The following is a 21,508-nucleotide window of genomic DNA, read 5'->3' as shown; positions in this document are numbered from 1 at the left end:
TTGACAATGTAATATGTATTGATTCTATTTGCTGAAAGGTTCAGAGGCAGCATGTTGAATGTACTGGGCAAGAATTACCATCGGGGCTAGAAGTTGAATGAGGTCTTAAGTTCAGATGTAGGATGATTCATCTTGCTACACGTAAAGAGCATAAAGGGGAACTACATTTTTGTTCCGTGATGCTGAAATATGTTGCCTTTAGTTCTGTGAAAACTCTGGCTTTTCACTTTGGATATATAAGGTGTATTTATCTTCACAGAAATGAGTGTGGATATGTGGTTCCTGTACAAATGCATGCTGTGATCTCCCAGTATTTATGAAGAACACATGTACAGGAAAATGACTCTTAAGTACAAGTCATAAATTGAAATGATTATAGAATATACGTGGACAAATATACCATGTGTGGTACGGGGAGACTGTAATTTCATCAAGTGGTTTTTCAGACTTCATAAACTATGAATGAAACATGACTGTATTGGCCTTACAGCAGGTAAAGTAAAATACGGGATCTGGCTACTTTCAAGCGCCCATAATTCCCCGGCTGGAAAATAGCCTTTTGGGATAACCATGAAGTCTTAAAACCTGCCCGATTTCAAAAATTATTTTCAGCTGCGTGCCCCAGCGGGGTGTTGGGGGGGGGGGGGGGGGGGGGCTGTGCGCATGGAGGATTGCGGCCGGAGCTGCCCCGGCCCTGCCCGACCCGCTGCCGTCTCCAGCTCCTCCCGGAATATGAAAGGGGACGGCCCGCATCCCCTCTGATCCCTTTTAAATGCAAAAGAATGTAGGAAATTGCCAGCTCAGTCGGTTAATCAGTGACAACTGCAGTGGGCGCACAAAAAGCGCGGCCCTTAACAAGAGGCATCCGTTGCGCCGGGTGTTTGTTGAGCGCCTCAGCGGGTCGCCGCTTGGCCACACCTCCTGGATCCTCGGCCGGGTTAGTGGCCGCTTTATAAGGGGACGTAATTGCTAGGAGATTTCTGGTGACTGATGGCGGCAATATAAGGCTTCCCCCCCGGGTCCTGCTCGGGCTTTTTGTTCGCGGTGGACCGTGCGTTAACGTGGCACTCGCTGCTCCTCTTCACAGCGTTCATTGTGAGACGACACAGCTACCGAGTATCGATAAAAGTATTCCCGAAATATATATATATTGTGGCTGCAGTTGTTTCTTTTGCTTGATCTGGGACTTATTTTTAGGTAAACCACTTCCTTCTCCCGCCTGCGTTTTAACCTTGTGTTGGTGGTCGTATGACCAAAGAAGCCCTTTTAAAACACCAACCCACATAAAGCTAAAACTTGAAATGTTTCTGGCTTCATTTATTCCACCCCCCCCAACCCCCACCTCGTGTTTGTAGCGTACTTAAACGTAAAAACAATTTTTTCCCCGCCCTGGTTGGCTCATTAAAAATCCCCAGATGCACGCTTTAAATACAAGTAGTTAATGCATTTCCCTTTTTCTTGTGTTCCAGACTGGAAAGAAGCGTGTGCTGGTGGCTGCTTGCTGTGGGTGCTGGTTTAAAATTAGCAGTGCCCCATGTTGGGAGCAGCTTTCGCAGCCCCGCTGCCGTGGCAATGCAGAACTTGCTGCCGGTGTGTGTTGTAACACTGGGCTGGACGGGTTTGCATCATCCTCCTCCTCGATGATGCTGTTATGGTTCTTGTATCAAAGCTGCTGTGAACTTGAATGACGCAGGATATTGTTTCCAAATGTGTGGCACAGGCTGAACTCTAGCTGGTCATTCCCGCATCAGCTGCTTGACAGCAGCAAGCTGCCAAATGTTCTAAGGTTGTTGTGCCCTCAGTTGCCTCTCTAAAAGTCTGTTGTTTGCCAAAGTATGTGATGCGTTAGGGAAATAAAATGCGGTCTAGTTTCTACTTAAATGCTGTATGGGAAATTTAGATTCAGTGGATTTCTTGTCCCCAAAACGTTGCTGAGTAACATTCATGTTGTTTAGGTGACTCCGTGTGATGCAAAAGCTGATTCTGAGGGAAGGTGCATGAAGTTTTCATTCCACCTTCCCTGTCTTCCATTCCTGCTTTAACAGGAGGTACTGACTGCCTTAAACTTGATACTGCAGACGTGTATTCTGTGAAGGGCTAATTAACTGGGCATTACTAAGACAGATGTGAAATTAAACTCCTCAGAAATGCTTATACCGTATTTGCTGTCTCTTCCCACCAAAGGCAGAATGTTTCAAATCGCCTGAGTTCATTCTTTTTCATCCTTGCAAGTCCGTTCTCTCTTTCCTGGGGCAGGGGAGGAGCAAGATTCCTGGCATCCTTTGATCTGATACAAACTATATGGACTTGATTTTTAACACAGCTGTACTCTCTGAAGTGTTTACTATATAAAGAAAAAAAAATATTTTAAGCAGTCAGAATGGTTTCTTTGGAAGCTGCAGTCAAAAATCACATTGTAATCAGTGTACAGATCTGCTATTTTATTTTGTCTAATCTATATGCCAGAGGAATGTACCATGCGTGGAGAGCTGTCTGTGATAAGAGTGAGAACGAAACATTAAGCAAGCAGGAGACCAGGTGTGTTTCCCATGTGCACAGCTCACTGCTTGCATAACTGTCCAGGCAGAAGTGCTGCTCGTTCCGTAGGTGGATGAGCTGAAAGGTGGAAGTCTCGTCGGCTGTCTTCCATAGCAGTCATTTCTCAGCATCATTTTTACAGTGTTATCAGGATGTTTCACACACTTAATGAAGTTTTGAGCGAATGCTTTCCTCCAAATGTAAAATAAGACCATCTCTTTGGTTCCTGTTTTTTCTGCCATCTACTCCTGCGCGACAAATACTTAAATTGCTACCCCTAGCAGCCAGTGGGAGCTTAGTGGTTTTGAAAAGCAGTTTAAATATGAAATATTTAAATGCAGATTTAGTAGCCTAATGTTTAATCCTACATTTTGAGGCTCCAGTCTCAAAATGACCTTTGGCATGGCTTTGGTGTTTAGCAGGAGAGGCCTTTTTTTGGCCTAATTCTTCAAAACAGCATGTTGTTTTCAGCATTGATTGTGTTGTGTTACAGATACGTAGTTACGTTGTATATAAAAAAAAATCCTGTGTCTGTCAAGTACTTGAGAGTTCTGCCTGAGATACCCCGATAGCTGTAAATACATCAGCTGTGTATGACACGTCTCACTTGGAAGAAGAACTTTGAGCACTCGGTATTAGCTGCCTTTACACATTCTGTTTATCCTGTTCACTTGCTTTATGATTGTCAAGAAATGGTGCTAAATCTCTTGTATAGAAGGACGTGGAGGGACCTGCCCATTTACGAATAGCCTGAACAGAATGTGCAGATGGCGTTGTGGAAGGCAGGCATGTCTGTATGCTGCCCTTGTTGCTTCCTGTTCTTGAAAGCTGGGACCTGCTGCTTTCTGCCTTGGGAACAAGGCTAATGAAATTCAGGTTTTAGTGTCCTCAGCGCTAGATCGGGTTATGATTATGCAGCAGCCGGTTTTGTTCCACTCGTAAAAGTGGGAAGCTGCCTAAGGCTGCTGAGCTCTGATATACTAAGTCAAGCAATGGTTAACTACGACTTAGATGTGAATTCTGGCTGTTTGGGACTGGAATGCTGTGGACTAGAGTAAATGTAAGCTTTGTCTGCTGAGACAACAGGGTTGTTAAGCAATCGCTGTGTCCTGGTGGTTGGGATCGTGCAATCGCTTTGAATAGGAGTAGGTTGTCTGGGCAGTGTTAAGGAAATATATTCATTGTCTCTGAGTTCAGACTGGTTGATGCAAACTCTCATGTTCAGGAACAGAAAACTATAGAATTTCATAGCAAAATATGTGAGTTAATTTCTCGTTGTGCATTCTCACATTTAGTCAGCGGTTTACCTGATTCAGATAAGTCTTTCCTTTGTACCTGGAAAATAGACGTCTCTTCATGAATTTCTGTTGGTTTTAATTTACAGGACAGTCAAGAGATAATAATACACAAATCTGTTCAATTAAAAAAAAATAGATAAACCAAACAAAAAATTCCACACCACTTTGGGCTGAGCTTACGTGGTTGGTCTTGATCCGGTCGTGATGTTAGTATGCTTACTCTCATGGGAGAGGGAACATCTCAGCTAGAGCTACTCCTTTAGAGGACCCACCTTTGTGTACATCTGTGGTGTGGTGGTGTTTGGTTTTTTTTTTAATAAGCCTGGAGGATTTAAGCAGGAAAATAACATTGCTTATTGTGGAAAAAGTGAAGAAACGATTGTAACTTACGATAAGGCTGTGACTCGCGTGACCTGCTTAACTATCTAGAAGGCATCTATCCTGTTAACATAAAAGGTTGTGAGCTTACTGGGAAACTCCAGCATTGGCTGTTTTCTTATCAAATGCTGGTTAGCTTGTTTTGATCAGACCGTAGCTGCTACTGTCGTTCAGTGTTAAACGTGCACTGTTGGCCGTATATCACATCAGGGGGGTGACTTTTTTATTTGGGGAAGTAGAATAAGGTTTGGTGAGAACACGACTGACTGGAAAGGACTGCAGCCATAAATCTAAAGCCAAACTTAAGTGAAGAAATACTGCTATGGCTTGGAGACAACCTCTCAAATGCATTCTCGTGCTGTGTTACAAACCTAATAGCTTTAGCATTAACAGCACAAGCATGAAACCAATTCACACTTCAGATAAAAATGCTGAGCTGAAATCATAAATAGTGGCAAACAGTGTTTTCACTCTTAATTTACATGATGGATTTGTTTGCATACAAACTGCACCGTGAATAGTTGCTTTTCTTTATAAAGGCCGTGTGCTGAGGAAGGCAGTTGTGCTGTGGAACCCAGAACACATCTCCTTCCATACAGGTCCTAGCACAGATATGCAAACTATATCAGTCAGCTGGGCAGAGCTGAGGTGTGTTTGTTTAAACACAACCCTTACCCTACTTTAACTCTGTTTTGTGGGTATAGTAGCCGGCCCTAACTACTGTTTGCTGATGTTGACTGTTGGTGGCTGACTGGCACTTGGGTTTTATTGGAAGCCTGTCAACTGACAAACAGTAAGCAGAGTGAATTCAGGTGTGTCTCATTTGTGTAATTGTGCTTCTGGAGATGCTCTGCTAGCTTGTCTGTGACAAAGAGCAAAGTGAGAATTCTTGTGGCATTCGGTTGTTTTATTGCAATACTTCATGAGAGTTTCGGGAGGGTAGTGCATGTCTGCCTTCAAGATTAGTCATTTTAGTACCTCAGTTAAGAAAATCAGCGTGGATTCTTACCCATCCAGAATTCTGTGAACGTGCATAGGCTTAGTTGTTGGGGGAGAGACAGATCCTCCACTGATCTCAAGTTTGATATTGGCCAGCTAGAGGCTGCGAGGTGACAGGAGCAGTGCACTGCGCTTTTTAGCATTTCCAAGCAGAGAGACTGCTCCGTTAGGCAGCGACCCATGGTACGTGGTAGTGCCCAGCTTTGCCAGCTCCTGACTGCAGTGTGCAGTGTCACAAGTCTTTGGGTGATCCTGAATCACTGCAGGGATTTTCACTGTGACCGAATGCCTTGCTCTGGAGCAGTGTAATGCGAAAAGCTCGCTTCAGCAAAGGAAGCTCTCTTGCTTTGTTGGAGCTTTCTTACGCCGTGTTTTAATAAACTGATTGAGGTGAGAAATGCTACAGATGGCTTTTGCTTAATAAAGGAAATGAAATCAAAAGAAATAGTTATTAAGAGACACGAAGGTGGCTCGTAGGAATTTACCCTCAAGTGGTTTAGAAATATAAGTGTTAATATCCCAGCTGAGCACTAAAGAGATTTAAGAGTGTAGTTTTAAAGGTGACATTCAAATGCTATTTTAAGAGGAGTGATAAATGCTTGTGCTTTTCCTTGTGTCCTCTGCTTCATGCTGTAGAAGCTCCTCTTGTCTGCAAGAAGTGTAATGAATGTGCTGATATTTTCTCCTTAAAACTTGTTTGGGACAAATTGCCTCCAGTTGAAATAGTCCAACTTGGCATTTTGCTTCCAAAGCGACAGAAAGCATCCCTTCTCTGCAACAAAATGTGAGGTGTGAATGTATGTGTAGGTGAAACCTTGGTTTGTGTGGTTGCTGATTATTAAAGGCAAGTCAGTGTCTGCAAGTACAGTTTCTACTAAATAATGACTGATTCAACAACAGTTGTTTTGTTTTTATTTGCTGTATGATTGGGCTTTGATGACTAGCAGCTTCAAGTTTATTTCTGTAGCTATAGTTAGTTCTTGTCCTAGGAAGGAAAGATAGTTTGGGCTAGTTTGAGCCATAAAAAGCAGACTCAGACAGAATAGTTGTGGGGAAAGGGAGGCATTTCAGAACATACCAGGCTTCCTGTGAAAAAACGAACCTGGAAACACTCTGAAGCTGTTCTGTTAACACGCATTACAGGATTTTTCCCCACCCCAAGAGCACGTGCATACTGTTTTATTATTTGATTTCTTTTGGCATGGCTAATTCTCATTAGCGAGTTATACATGGTAAATTTGGGCAGAACAAAACTTCAGTGTGGTCTTCTGTATTGCCATAGTTGCTATTAGTCTCGTGATTACTTGAAGATGCATAATAAAGGATGGTGATAATGTTGAGGAAATGATGGCATGGGTTCAGAAACCCACGTAAAATGGGGGGTCATAAAATGAAGAATTTTAATTTTCTTACACAAATTAAGCATATAGTTTTGCTGAAATGGGTGGACATGACAAGTTGTCTTTCAGTTTGTAATTCTGTTAAGATAAATTGCATTTTTAAAACGAACAAACGCATAAGAAACAACTATGTATTTTTTTTCCCTAAGCACGGAGTCTTGGAGTTGAGTATATTTTAGAGGGTCACCTCTGTGTTGAAAAATCTGTTCTCTCTAACTAACTTGAGTCTGTCGCAGGACTTGGTGCTTCTGCTTGCTCATCTGATTACGCAGCTCAAGGGAATAAGGTTAAGGACATGCTGTTGGTAACTAGAGCGTTTTCAGGGCTTTAGTTCGGCAGATGGGCTGCTTGGCTATATTCATGCATCTGCCTACCTGCTGTGGCAGCTGCTGCTGCTGCATGTCGTGTTCTTTTGTTCTATTCCACCCAAGAAAGGAGCACTAGGAAGTGTAGTGAATGGATTAATTTAAGGTTAAGGGTAGTGTTTTGCTCGCTTCTGAACTCCTTATCCATAATAAAGTTTCTGATAAAGATAATGCAACCTTCTTAAAGCGACATAGAATTCTAACACGTGTTTCGGGGGCTGAAACTAGCTATCGCTGTACAGAAAGCAGTCAACTGTGTTTTCTTTACGTTGCCTGATGTTACTTATTTCAATATTTTCCTTTCTTTCTTTCCCTTCCCCCGCTTCTAGGAGCAGTAACCAGACTTTGCCTGACACTGCGTGGTCCAAAAGAATTAAGGAAATATGGAATGACATGAAGGAGATTAGTTGAGGATTAAAGGCTTTGAGGACAAAACACCTCGCCGAGGTGAAGCGCAGACTAGCGTTCTAGTTGTAGCTCCAAGGAGCTGTGTGCTGCAAAGAGATGGCAGATCCAGGAATGATGAGTCTGTTTGGAGAAGATGGGAATATTTTCAGCGAAGGGCTTGAAGGTCTTGGAGAATGTGGATATCCTGAAAACACAGTCAATCCTATGGGGCAGCAAATGCCCATGGATCAAGGATTTCCCTCTTTACAGTCATCTCTTCATCATCCCCCTGCAAATCAAAATCAAGCGAAGTTGACCCATTTTGATCACTATAATCAATACGAACAGCAGAAAATGCACCTGATGGATCAGCCGAACAGAATGATAAGCAATGCCCCTGGGAATGGCATCGCGTCTCCTCATTCACAGTATCACAACCCTCCTGTTCCTCAGGTTCCTCACGGCAGCGGTGCTAGTGGTCAGATGGGAGTCTATCCCAGCATGCAGAACGAAAGACACGGGCAACCCTTCGTAGACAGTGGCTCGATGTGGGGGCCACGGGCAGTTCAAGTGCCAGACCAGATCAGAGCACCGTACCAGCAGCAGCAGCAACAGCCGCAACCAACACAGCCGCCACAGGCACCCTCCGGACCCCCGGGGCAGGGCCATCCTCAGCACATGCAGCAGATGGGAAACTACATGGCTCGTGGTGATTTTTCCATGCAACAGCACGGTCAGCCGCAACAGCAGAGGATGAACCAGTTTTCTCAAGGCCAAGAAGGCCTCAATCAGGGAAACCCTTTCATTGCCACCTCAGGACCTGGCCACTTGTCTCATGTGCCCCAGCAGAATCCCAGTATGGCACCTTCTTTGCGACACTCAGTCCAGCAATTTCACCACCATCCCCCCACTGCTCTCCATGGAGAATCAGTAGCCCACAGCCCCAGATTCTCCCCTAATCCTCCCCAGCAGGGTGCTGTTAGGCCGCAAACACTTAATTTTAGTTCTCGGAGCCAGACGGTACCCTCACCTACTATAAACAACTCAGGGCAGTATTCTCGATATCCTTACAGTAACCTTAATCAGGGATTAGTTAATAATACAGGGATGAATCAGAATTTAGGCCTTACAAATAACACTCCAATGAATCAGTCTGTACCAAGATACCCAAATGCTGTAGGATTTCCATCAAACAGTGGTCAAGGACTAATGCACCAGCAACCCATCCACCCTAGTGGCTCACTTAACCAAATGAACACGCAAACTATGCACCCTTCACAGCCTCAGGGAACTTATGCCTCTCCACCTCCCATGTCACCTATGAAAGCAATGAGTAATCCAGCAGGTACGCCTCCTCCGCAGGTCAGGCCTGGTAGTGCTGGAATACCAATGGAAGTTGGCAGTTATCCAAATATACCCCACCCTCAGCCATCACACCAGCCCCCTGGTGCCATGGGAATTGGACAAAGGAATATGGGCCCCCGAAACATGCAACAGAATCGTCCTTTTATGGGTATGTCTTCTACACCACGGGAGATGGGTGGGCACATGAGACCAAATGGTTGTCCAGGTGTTGGCCTTGCGGATCCACAAGCAATACAAGAACGACTAATATCTGGCCAGCAGCTTCCTAGTCAACAGCAGTCTTTTCAACAGCAAATGCCAACCTGTCCTCCCATGCAGTCTCATCCAGGGATACATCATCAGTCTTCACCACCGCCACATCCTCATCATCAGCCTTGGGCACAGCTTCACCAGTCACCACAAAACACACCGCAAAAAGTGCCTGTCCTTCAGGTAAGCCGCTTCCAATGAATAAAGGATGTTTTACGTTATTGTAAGTGCATTTGGCTATGCATGAGATCCGTGGCTTCAAAGCAGTTGCTCTTGCTTGACTACGCTGTTTTTTCACTCATGCGACTTTATTGGTACACAGACGCTAAAGGTAAAATAAGGTTCTGTGGTTTGCTAATGTTTTTTACAGTAATTATTACAGGATAGCTTTATGGATAGACTGAAATATGATATAGCAACAGGGCAAACTGAGTGCTGCTTTTTTTTTGTTGGTGGTGGTGGTTCCTTTGAGGGGAAAATGGAAAGCACGTGTGGGAACTCTAGTTTAAGTTAATAACTTCTGTATTTGCAACTCGCTAAGAGGAGTCTGTGTTATAAGTCAAACTGAGGATTTTCTTTGAATATTAAATAAATGTTCTCTTGTTTTGACTTCTTTGTTTGTTTGGTTTTAAGTTAAAACTGAAATATTCGTAGGTGTAAGAACGTCCTGGATGAACTTATTTCATCACAGAGTAATGTAATTGAAAAAGTGATGGGGCAGCAGTTTATGCAACAGAAGACAGCAGATGTGAATCACAGTCTGAAATCAAATCTTCTGAGGCTTAAATGAAATCTCAAATAAGACAGAAGTTCTATTTTTCTGAGGCTCTGATCTGCTGAGTTTTGATGAAAAATATATTGCTTCCACGTTATTTTTCAATTAAAAGCTAGAAACATTAAAACATCTTGATCCCTCTGTAGCTTAGTGGGTTTGACTGCATGTTAGTACATTAAGGTTGAGCTGCAGAAGTGCCTTTTGGGATCATTGAGTTTGCCATGGCTTGCCTTTGGCTCTATCAGTCAATTGTTCGAGAGGTTTTGATACTGAATGAATAGGTGGCCAAGATAGCAGAGGCTTAATTATTTTTTTAAGCCACTCGGTAATTAATGCCAAGTAGCTCTGCCCATAAATATTTGGAGATAATTGTTGGAATGCAGTCATAATGATACGATGTTACAATAAGCCATAAATAATATATAATAAATCATAAAAACAGCTGTCCTAGCCAGTGTCCCAGGACTGCGAGGAAGGCAGCTGCTCAGCAGTCCACTCCTCCGCTGCCTGCCGGCTGCTTCTGTTCGCTGCTCCGCACAGCGTGAGGTGGGTCTGGGAATCAGATGTATGTGCTGTGGAGAGGCAGCTGACGAGGAGTGGTGGATGGAGCAGCTCAGCAGCTGGGAGAGGCTTCCACATTCTCCAAGGGGGGAGCACAGAGCATGCTGTTGGGTGATGTAGTCCTGGGAGGGAGATCAGCGGCTACCTCAGGGTGAGGGAAAGGACAAGAGTCTTCGTTGGAAGGAAGAGGAAGAGCTCTGCCCTTGAAAGGGGACACTGTAGTTTCACTGCCGCCTTTCTCTCCCCTGCCTCCCACCAAATAGGTGTGAAATGTTGTACATATGGTGGCCTTTCCTCTTTCTCCCTGCCCACTCGGCTCCCCCTCCCCCTCCATGTGCATGCTTTGTTTGGAGAGTGTAAATAACCCTTCTTGCACAGCCTTAGAGTGGTGTGTTCCTGGCTGGTTAGTTCTTAATGGTGTCGTTGACTGCGTGGCTTAGCAGCCCACGCTGCATCCAAAAAATGCAGGAGAACTAGCAGAAGTTTTGAAAACAGTAAACGGCAATGTGGAGAGATCTGTGCAAAAAAAAAAGAAAAAAGAAAAAAGAAAAAGAGAAAAAAGGAAAAGGAAAAAAAAAAAGCTTGGGGTTCAGGAAAAGAAGTACAAGATTGGATGCTTGGATTTTTACCGTGAAGAGAGCTGGCATATCTAGCAGGAGGAACTTGAAAGAAAATTGTAGAGATGGTAATGTAAGACTTGTAAAACTAAAGGGACGGAGCCCAGCACTACTGATATCTTTCACAGCTAGCGATGGAGGAGATGTGGGAAGACTTAAGGTGACTGTAATAAGGGCTGTGCTCTAAAGCTGTGGTCTTCAGCGGTGGAGTTAATTCTCTGATTTCATCTGATCGTCCAGTAAACTTCTTTTTAGCAGCAGCAGATGGTTTGGGAGGAGAACGTCTGCTTGTAGAATGGGAGTGTGTTTTAAATGTTCTTGGGGCATTCTCTTCCTTTTAACCGGTGATGTAAAATACAGGCAGCTCAACTCTTAAATGAGCTGTGCAAACTATTTCAGAGTTTTGATCTGCAGATGAATAACTTGAAGGTAAGTGCTGAAACTAAATAATTAGAGGAAAACCACACTATAACTCAAATTATTTGATTAAAATCAGTAATTCAAACAGTTGTAGCTAGCCAAGTAACTTCTCTCTTAGCCTACTTCTGTCAAGTTTTCATTTGGTAAAAGTTATTGTTAGCATACCTTCCCATTAAGTAATTAGTTTGAGATCTGACTGTAGTAATGAAACACTTGACAGGCAGGCATTTCCCCCTGGAAAACTGTTTGGATCAAGTATAAATTGTTCAAGTCAACGAAAACCCAGCTCCTCCTCACCCCCTGGGGAAAAAAAAAATGCAGATGTGTGAAAACCCTGCTCTTAAGATTGAATACAGAATCTGCAGCTCTCCTGCCTCTGTCATGGTTTCTCCTTCACTCCTTCATGTCAGCTGGCAGGAAACTGTTCACTGAGCAACAGTTATTTAAATGACTGGTTTGATTTTTATTTGTGTAAAATGGAACAACAAAATGAATTTAGGCGGTGAAATGAAGACCACTGTGCATTTTTAAATCAACAGAAGCCATCTTAGTAATTATTTTTCAGTGATTTGAAGCTAGCCTTATCATGGGAAGGCTGTAATACTTGTGGTTAACCAAATTACTGTTTTGTTTTTAGATACGTTGGAAGGAAAGTGAAGTTCTTTTGCTTTTAACTTGAAAAGAATTGCTGTGTCGATTCTGGAGTTCTTTATTTCTCTGTGTGTACAAAACTGCTACTTATTTTGGCTGAGAGGTACAGCTGGTGATTGACAACTCAGCAGGGTTAGATTAATAGCTGACAGTTAGATGTGGTTATTAGGACCTTGTTAGCAGAGAGTTTCTGGCTTCAGCTGAGTTATAGGTGTTTATATGCACCACTGCAGTATTGGGACATTCGGTTGATGTGCTTGATTTTCAAGTCTTGTTTTGGAAATGTTCTTCAGCAAGGGCCGTGGGGTGGGGAGACAGGCTCTGTGGTGGCCAGTTGGTTGGCCAGGGTACGAAGCAGAGGGTGGGAGCAGCTTGTTTGTTTTCTCAGGGGAGGCATCTGTGTTGGGCTGGTGAGACTTCTGCCCTCCAAAATATTCATGAATGACATGGAAAACAGTGGAAAGTGAAATTTGCTGCTGTCTTTAACACACACAAATAAAGCTGAGTGCCAAGTGCAGGAGTGAGGTGAAGCCTGCAGTAATGAAGCTAAATGACTGTAAATATGACAGGAAGATCAATTGCTTGGCTGTAAGCTGTGTAAATCAAGGCTTGGGCAGTTTGAATGTCTAACGAAGATCTCTGCTTAGGAACAGAATCCTGGTTTTTGAATGGCTATCTGAAAATGTGCTCCCACAGTCAAAAAAAAACAGAGCAGTAGGCATTGCTACAGAAGTAGTGGAGAGTAAAACACAGATTGCAATTCTGCTGGTGCATTTGTGCATGGTATGCCTACACGGCAAGTCCTGTGCAGCTCTGGGTCCCTTCTTTGGGCCTCAGAAAATAGAGCAGCACTTAAAGGGCAGAGGATGATGGTTTGGGGAGAAGGGAGAATGTAGTTTAAAAACTGAGTGATATGGGTGCATGGAGAAAGTTAATAGAAAACAAGGGTTGTTTGTCTCCTGGACACTTTCAGGACGTTCAGCAAATTGTCAGGTGGCGAGCTCGGGACAGCACATTGAGATGCTGATCTCAGATGTGTGGAAAAATGCATCAGTGTTGGATAAACTCAAAGGCACCACATTTGGCTGATCAGACCTGTGCCATGAACAAGTGGCAGAGAGTTCATTCTCAAGATGCATCTCCTGTGTGTGTATTTAGCTTTTTTTACTCTCCCGCAGGCTTACCAGAGACAGGATATCAGGGACTCTTAACGCTGTCCAGTTGCTCTTTAATATCTGTATTTTCAAAAACTGTTGGAAGTATTTGAGTGTTAGAGGTTTTTTTTCTGCCAAGAATAAACAGTGCTGGGCGTCTTGTTCTACAGAACATTTTATTTGCAGTAGCTGCTGGCTACTGTGTAGGCTGAAGTTTCGAGCCCTATTCATTAAGTGTGTACCGTAAATATGAAATGATCTACATTATTTATAGTCAAATATAGGAATACTTAAACAACAAACAGTTATGGTAATAGCTTCGATACTAGATTAAATGGTAGGAATCTACAACAGTGCTGCCAGGGTTGAAGCATACCAGGTTAAGATGCCCAGCTTCTTTTGGAGAAGTTTTTGGTTTTGTATTACCAGTTCGCTATCAAATTTATTCTGTCTTGTTTACCTGTGGGCGTGTGACTTGGCTTTACGTGATAACTCTTGGCTCTGTTCAGCATAAATGAATTCTTTTGACGTTTCCTGTGCTTCCTTGTAGGGGAGGAGGCAGGGAAAGTCCAGCTGAGTCATCAGCAGACTCATCCCAGTTACAGGGCCTTTCTGCAATTAAAACTTGGTGCTTACGCTGCCTCAGCGTAATTTATACTTGGATATGCCAGAATGGAGAAGGGTATTAATGCAAACTGTTATCAACTGGAGTGATCTGAAGTGATAGCCTAACTCAGCAGAGAGTGCATGTTAAGTCAGTACTACTGGCACGCTGAAATGAAGTTGATTTTCCTGAGTACTTGCATTTTTTAATGCCTGGGAATAGTAGGGAGAGGAACTCCTCATCTCCTTACTGTCTTTGCATAACTAATTAGCTTTCAGTGTGCATACTGGAATTGTATTTGGTAAAGAATGTTGATATCTTCAAGTGTCTAGGATTTTTCCCATAAATGAATATGCAGAAGCAGTATCCCACCACTCCTGGGAAAACTTTCTCAGATACTTTAGATTTTTAGATTTTAGATTTTTTTTTACTGTTTTCTTGTAAATGAGGAGAACAGCTCCAAAAATTTAAAGAATAAAATAAAAAAAATTTTGTCAACACTGGTGGGCACATCTTGTTTTGATAGAGAGGCTCTTCCACTTCTAGCTGGTATCTTGGGGTACTGATAGCTTAGTTCAGCTTTGAGCTCGTTCACATCCAGGTCTCTCAAAGGATGTGATAACTGATATCTAACGCTTTTGCCAAGACACAGAAGTTGGTATTACAAAACTCCTTAGATGTATTCCAGTCTAATAATTGGAATTAAGGGATCAAAAAACTTATTTCCTCCTCAGCCTTCAGAAGGCTCTATGTGCTCTTATAAATGGGAGGTTAGAGTGGTTCTGGAGCAAGTAGGCCTTTGGGCCAAAGATTTGCAGTTTTGAGGTGGTTTTGCTACAGATTTTTTTGTTTTTTAAGTGTTAAAGAGGTGCAGGCAGCTTCAAGAATACCTCTTCCCTCAGGTGCAGTGATTTGACTCCAGTGAGAATAATTTGTGCTGTTAAATTATCTGCTCTGGAGTTTTGGGTAAAGCTATTTTGCAGCATTAGCATAAAAATACAAGTCTGCATCAGCATACCAATTTCAAGGGCTTAAGAGTTACCAGACTTGTTCCTCAGCATGATTGTGTTGAAACTTTCTGTGATACGTTGGTGACCCGAATGTGTTTTTTCTCCGGACTTATTTGGTTTATCTGGGGAATCACCTAACTAGAAATATTTTAAAACCGTGCTGTTCTTCAGTTCTTAAATACTGTGCTTTCATCTGCTGGTGGTCGCTTCCAGTGGGATTTGGCAATCGTCTTCTTTTTCCATGACTGAACACATTCTTATGTTTTATGTTTATTTGAACAAATTTAAATCTGTTGTTTCAGGGAAGCTTTTTTCACAATTGAAAGCTGATATAGTAGAAGGAACCCTCCTATCCGTACCACTGTCAGCTTTAACTTAAAGCACTGTAACGTGTGAGCAAGTGAAAGGAGAAACACTTGACTTTTATTTTCTCTTTCTTTAAATGCAGTGACAATTTTGGTCAAGAGTAAGTTGCAGTTGAATCAGTAATTTCCCGTGTTTTTATTGTGAGTCCTCCAGGTCTTCCATCCAACTTATGCGTGGAATTTGAGGTATCTGTTGGTTTTACACTACCAGCTGTGGACTAAGTGCCCTCCTCTTTCTAACCTCTGAGGACAGCAGATGTACCTGGTTGCACTCTGGTGAAACACCTTGTCTTTGAAGCTGGATTTTTAACATTTGCCTTTAGAGGCTGTTTCCTCCCTCAGTTCAGAGGGACAATGCTTTTGACGTTGGGAGTTTTTTAAGTTTAATTATAATGAAAGAACTAATAATTCAGTTAGCTATGAAACTAACAAGCTGTAATGAGATTTCTTTAAAAGAGGTGATATCACCTGAAAAGTATCTCAGAATTGCACCAAATATGCCGTATTTGTAACTTCTGTTGCTTTCTTAATGCTCTTTGAGAGATTTCTAGTAGCCTACATTCTTTAATTCTATGGATACGTATTTACAAGTGGTAGCGTGGTCTGGGTTTGGGGAACAAACTGCCAGGTTTTTCCTTTGAGATATACGTAGATAAGATCATAACATTTGTGGGTTGGTTTTTTTTGTTTTTGTTTTGTTTTTTCAGTCAGCAATTTAAAGTCAAGCAGCTCAGGAGCAAGAAACATCCTTGAATTCCCCCCTCCTCTAATTAAAACATCTCTTTGTGCAAATCTTCATTTTGACTGATGCTGAGGCTCTCAGGAGCAGTAGAAGCAAACTGGTTCTGGAGAGTGTGGTAGGAAACGTGGGCAGGAAGCAGTGCTTAGGGAAAGGGATGCAAAAGGGAGCTGACATAGTGGAGCAGCACTGAGCAGGAGTGACAGAGAGGAAATGGCCAGCAGCTGGTGCTCAAGTGGAGATGGAGAAGTTCAGGGAGCCACTGCCCATGTGCTCTCTGCTTGAGCCACCTGGCTCCTGAGCTCTCGCTGGTCAGTGCTGAAATAAAGTTCACAGAAACCTAGGTAAAATCTGGGATCCAGAATCCTGACCCCTTCTTTATGTCGGCACACATAATCGTTCAGTGAGCCCTTGTGCTGTTAGGGATGCTCCTCTGGCCAGGTCGCATCTGGCTGGGTCACATTCCAGCATCTGCTCACGCTGACCTCAGAATTGCCCAGCTGGTGGTGCAGGAGTGGGAATGCCTGAGAAGGCAGGGGCTGCCCCTTCCTCTGGGCTTTAATTGAATGGCCTTTAATACCCTTACATCAGGCAGGGCTCTGCAGAAATTGCTCTCAGTTACCAGCTCTAGTGTCCTCACAGTTTTGATAGGTTAGAACCTCCAAGAGAAGCCAAAGCTTGGTCTTGTTTTGTTGAACTATAACAACAATCAGATTCTTAGTGTTTGCTTGTTCGTTTTTTGTTGTTTTTTTTTTACCTTTCCCCTTTTGCTCCTTTTTTTCCAGACAAATGTAAGTGATTTGACTTTAGAAGTGTATTTCTATTCTTTATAAAAGAACTCTTCTTCCACCTGAGATATTTGCAGCTGTTTTGTTACTGAGGAGATAAAAGAATGCCATCTTTCCAGCAAAGAGAGCTGTGCCATTTTGTAATATGTGCATCATGTGCACTGAAATGAGGGAAGACGTCTCCTATATCTATCAGTGAATTGTTTTCCTTGAGGTTTTTTTTTTCCCCTCAACATAATCATTTAGAAGCAATAAAACTTAGAAATAAAACTCAAATTCATTTCTAAGACTTCCTTATGATGAAACAGAAGTGATAGATAGGATGGCTTAGTGGTCTGAGCATGAATTTGATTTATAAACTCCTGAATCAACATTTTTACTGCCTTTTATTGATCTTGATACATTATCTTAAAAGTATTTTGGTTACATATCTCTCAGGTGCTGGACAAGGTTAGTAACAATGCTGTTCCTGCTGAGTTGATCTCCAAGAATGCAACATTTCAGTATACAGCACAGAATGTTTCTTGGATGTGGGGCTCAGCGACATGATTTAGAGGATGGGTTGTTAGAGTTAGGGTAGTATGGTTAGGTTGTGGTTAGACTGGATGATCTTTAAGGTCTTTTCCAACCTGAGTGATTTTATGATTTACTTTACATTGATATAGCATGTTTTAGGGAAAGCCAAACAGGAAAATTTTGGCTTTCACTTTTTATGTTTTGTTTGACGTAAATTTATTTTCTTCCAAGAAGAAATTTTCACACGCAGTACGAGTTTCCAGAAGGAATGTACACCCACTTAAAGCAGACCTTTTCTTTTTTTTTTTGTCAGGCTGAGTAAGTGAATCAGTTGAATTAGAAAAGCGTTAGTAAATTTTAATTGTTCTTAGATAGTATTTTATTATGTCTTGTGTAACTCCTGCAGCCAAAGAATATAGTGACCATAGTAATTAAGAATTTAATTTTCTATAGATTTTGATTTTTAATGCTTTTATAATGAGAGAGAGAGAGAGAATGAGTAACAAGTTTCATAAGTAACTTCTTAAAATCAAGTTGTCAGTATGAACTTTATTCTTTACACTCTTCTTTTCCATCTCTCCCCCTCTCCAGATGGCCCTCCATCCACTTGCATTCTGGTACTTCATATCTCTTTTGGCCCTGAAAGACTCTGATAACTGTGATAATACTGTAACTTTCCTTACATGTGAGCACTTAATGATATGAAGTCCTTTATTTTATTTTTGGAAGAAGTCTTCCACTACCAGCCAATTGTTGCTAAATACAGGGGGAGGATCGTAATATATAGTGCTTGTTTGAACTTAAAGCAGTGCTTACTGTAAAGTGTTGAGCTCTGCTTTTCCATAGAGAACTGCGTGTGAAGCACAGTAAACCTATGTGAAATTTTGGGCTTTACAGTTATTATTCATATCTCAATTTATTAATGGGGTATTGCAAATATTCACTGTGGCAAAGACAGTCAGTTGTGGAAATATGGATAAATGCCTGTAATACTGGGAGACTACTTAGGACTTTTACTCCACTATGCTCCCTTGGAATATTTCAAGAAGATGAAGACTGTGACTAAGACATTTTGGGATGTAGGGGAATTCTTGCTACCTGTGACAGATTGCTTTTAACCTCTTGTTTCATGGCTATATTGTTAATATTCCTGAATGCTTGTACGGTGCTCTGTAGCAGTGCTAACCATGAGGCTGCAGAGCAGTCCCTGAAGTTCCCTTCTTTTAATACACAGCTCCATGTAGATCAGAAACTTCTTTTCCTCGTCACGTAACACAGAAGTATTTTGCTTGGCTGCACTTTGTCAGAAGTGTGCATCTGGATAGGATAATGGAGGAAGACACGCATTAGCAGCCAGAAACTGTCACAGTGGCCACAAACTGAAGGCTAAAGCTCAGCTTACCATCAGCTATTTCTGCTGCTGGTTCCTGCTGCTGAATGGCAAAGGTTGTGCAGTTGGGAGTGAGGCTGTAATCAATATGTGACTGCTGTGGCTTGGGGAAAGTAACCCTAATGGGCTCAATCCTAAAAGCAGGGAGCTGCGTTCCGAGCTGTGCCTTGAGTTTGGTGGTGGAGGGGAGCAGGTTGTAATGAGTTGCTTTAGACACGATTCTGGTGGAATTAAAACCTGATACTGTGTAGGCACGTTGCACTTGAGACCCACTATGTAGGGATTTTTACATTGTACTACAGGTTTTATAAAGAACAGCTGGAGCTCATTAGGTGGTCTTTTACTAAAGATAAGGTGCTTAGTGTTTCGTAGAACAATGTTAATCAGACTGGCTGGATAAGTAAAATATGACTTAGACACTATAATTAAGAGTTATCTCAATTGGTACCTCTAAACGCAGTGTTCGTCCGCAGAGACGGAAGCGTGGGTTTTTTTTTGAAGGCAGGGGGTGAGTTTAGTTTTAATGTTATTTTCTGACTTCATTGTTATTTAGTTCAATTACTCCAGGAGCTGGAAAAAGGCCTGGCTATGACGTGTCATCATATGCATAGTAGATAACGCATTCAAAGACTTTATTTGGTGCTGTGACTAAAGAGCGAGAGCTTAAGAAGTATCTTGGGCTCTTTGACATAAATGGATCTTGGGCAGCATATATAACATCAAAGGATTTGCATTCAAAGAAGTATGTGATTTCCAGCCCACTTTGTCATGCTGAAGTTAATAAAATACTGCAATGGGGAGGCCATTTGAAGAACTGCTGTCTTCCCACCTCAGGAGAAAAATAAAATTGATTACTGTCAGTCTCTTCTGGCTTTGTATTCACGGGCATCCATTAAGGTCTCCTCAAGTTGGTGACTCCAGCCTGCTGTGTCCACTCACTCTGGAGACCCTAGTAAGTTTACCTACTAAGCAACGGCGCACGTAGAGAAGGTTTTTAATTGGAATTGCTGGGGAACAACCAGTGGCTTACAAATTAATGGTTACATTAGGGAAAATTTCCAGCAGAATGTTGTAGTCTTGCTTCAGCCTGGACCTGGTTAGACTGAGGTCTGGTCTGCTACCTGAATTGTCTCACGGGTTGATGTTAGTAAGCACCTAGAAAGAACGCCTGTAGCTTGCAGTGTGTCCCCTGCACGTCTGCTGACTTCTTCCACCAGAGAACACATGAGTAATGTGAGTCAGTTGGAGCAGGCTGGTGGGGCCAGCAAACCCTATCAGTGTTTCCATTTGTCAGGTTGGAAATGGGCTGTTCAGGGTACGCCTGGTGTCATGCAGGCCACAGTCCTCCGCCCTCTTCTGCCTGTTGGCTGACTGAGGGGCATCTGTGGCAGCAGTGGGGTAATGTGGCTCTGTCCTCAGCAGTTGCATGAGCTTGTTACATGTTTGTGTCCTCAAAAAGGCAAAAAGCTTGGGGAAGTAGTCTCCCAATTCTGCTTTGTCTTTTAATGATGAAGCTTCAGAATATAGCGTTCTGCGTTTAAAGCACTTCTACTTTGTCTAGATTGGATAGTCAAAGGTTCTCATGTAGATCTGGAGGGCCCAAAACATGTGAAAATAAATCCCTTATGTCAGCCTTAGAAAAACACCAGTTTATGGCTGGAAAGCCACAAACATAAAGCTGTGGAAGAATCAATCAGTATGTTTTTTTCTTTTAGCTTCTGAACACTTCCTCTGAGCTGCAGATGCTGAAGAAGCAGATGCTTGTGTTCAAAAGCAAAGAAAAAGTAGTGGGGAGAAATGTGTTATAGAGAAAACCTGGGCTGTGAGTAGTTGAATTCTGACCTGGATGTTGTATTTCTTTTTCGGCCACATTGCCTGTTTAGCTCTGATGTATGTACATATAGGTGCAAAAGATGAAAATTTGCTTCTCTCCATCTCTTTTGGGCATCTCTACGCTCATTTGTAGGAGTTCAGCCAAAACCAAATCACTGATGTGAACCACCTAATTGCCTCCATGGGTGGAGATGGGTGTGGTGATTAGTGGGACTGAGAGCCATCGAGGCAGGCTGAGGGCTCTGCTCTCTGAGCCCTGGTGCAGTTTCTTTGGAAAGCAATTTTAAAGGAAGGGTTTGTTCTGTCATCTTTTATACTGTTTGATTCACATCTCATCTGTTAGGGACATTGTGTGCAGAATGCTCGTGAGGAGGAACAAGCTTTCTAACAGAACGTGAAAAAGAAAGAGGTGAAATTCTCGCAGGAGCTTGTTTTGGTTATATTCCTATTGCAAATCAAAGACGTGCAGCAGTTGGATACCAGCATCTCCTGCACTCACCCACTCCATAGAGGTGTGTCACTAATACTAAAATACTGTAGCTGTGTAAATCAGAAACTGTTGTCTGGTTATTTCATAAATTTCTTGCTTCTACTTTCCTCAAACCTTTATTATCTAGAATCCTCAAAATAAAAACGACTTCTGCAATCTTTTTGGAAAGTTGTGCAAATAAGGAATAGAAAAGCCATTGTAATCAGGCCTTGGAACTGTGGTACCTTCCTGCATCAGGTAGCACTACTGCATTTTGTACATGGGCTGTGATATGAACAAAGGCAGTTATTACTCAAAGAAGGATGCACTAAATACAAACACATGAAATCACAGGGGTTTTCCTTATGGTGTTAGAGTACTTGTGTTTATAGCTGGGAGGCTTTAAGGATGTGAGCCAAGTAAGGCTTATGAAAGAGGTAATGGCTCTTTCTTTCTGACTATATTGGGCAGCCTAACTATAGAAACCTTTGGGGGCCATCAGCCTTTCTTTTCAGGTTTGAATGTGAAATTTGGTAAGCTTGGCTTACTCACCCTGTTTGTTTGCTTAATCGAGATGTCCCTTCCCTAGAATATTAAATGAAAATAGGTACTCTAAGCACATTTAACCATTTTTTGA

The 21,508-nt window shown here is 42.4% G+C and overlaps 1 protein-coding gene across 4 annotated transcripts in view; it reads left to right on the top strand.

The window, feature by feature from the left end:
* CHD7 (chromodomain helicase DNA binding protein 7) overlaps window positions 1-21,508 on the top strand; it is a 124,580-nt gene that overhangs the window by 29,712 nt on the left and 73,360 nt on the right. For all 4 annotated transcript variants that reach the window (XM_065751896.1, XM_065751897.1, XM_065751898.1 and 1 more), the window contains one exon: window positions 7,308-9,162. In XM_065751896.1, the coding sequence (XP_065607968.1) occupies window positions 7,483-9,162 (1,680 nt within the window). In that variant the 5' untranslated portion in view covers window positions 7,308-7,482. The remainder of the gene's footprint in view (window positions 1-7,307; window positions 9,163-21,508) is intronic.

This window comes from Cyrtonyx montezumae, unplaced genomic scaffold, assembly GCF_038088225.1.
Source record: "Cyrtonyx montezumae isolate F1298 unplaced genomic scaffold, pur_monq_1.0 scaffold_8, whole genome shotgun sequence".
NCBI lineage: Eukaryota > Metazoa > Chordata > Aves > Galliformes > Odontophoridae > Cyrtonyx > Cyrtonyx montezumae.
The sequence above is the reverse complement of the archived record's forward strand: the minus strand, read 5'-3'. Positions and strand labels throughout refer to the sequence as shown.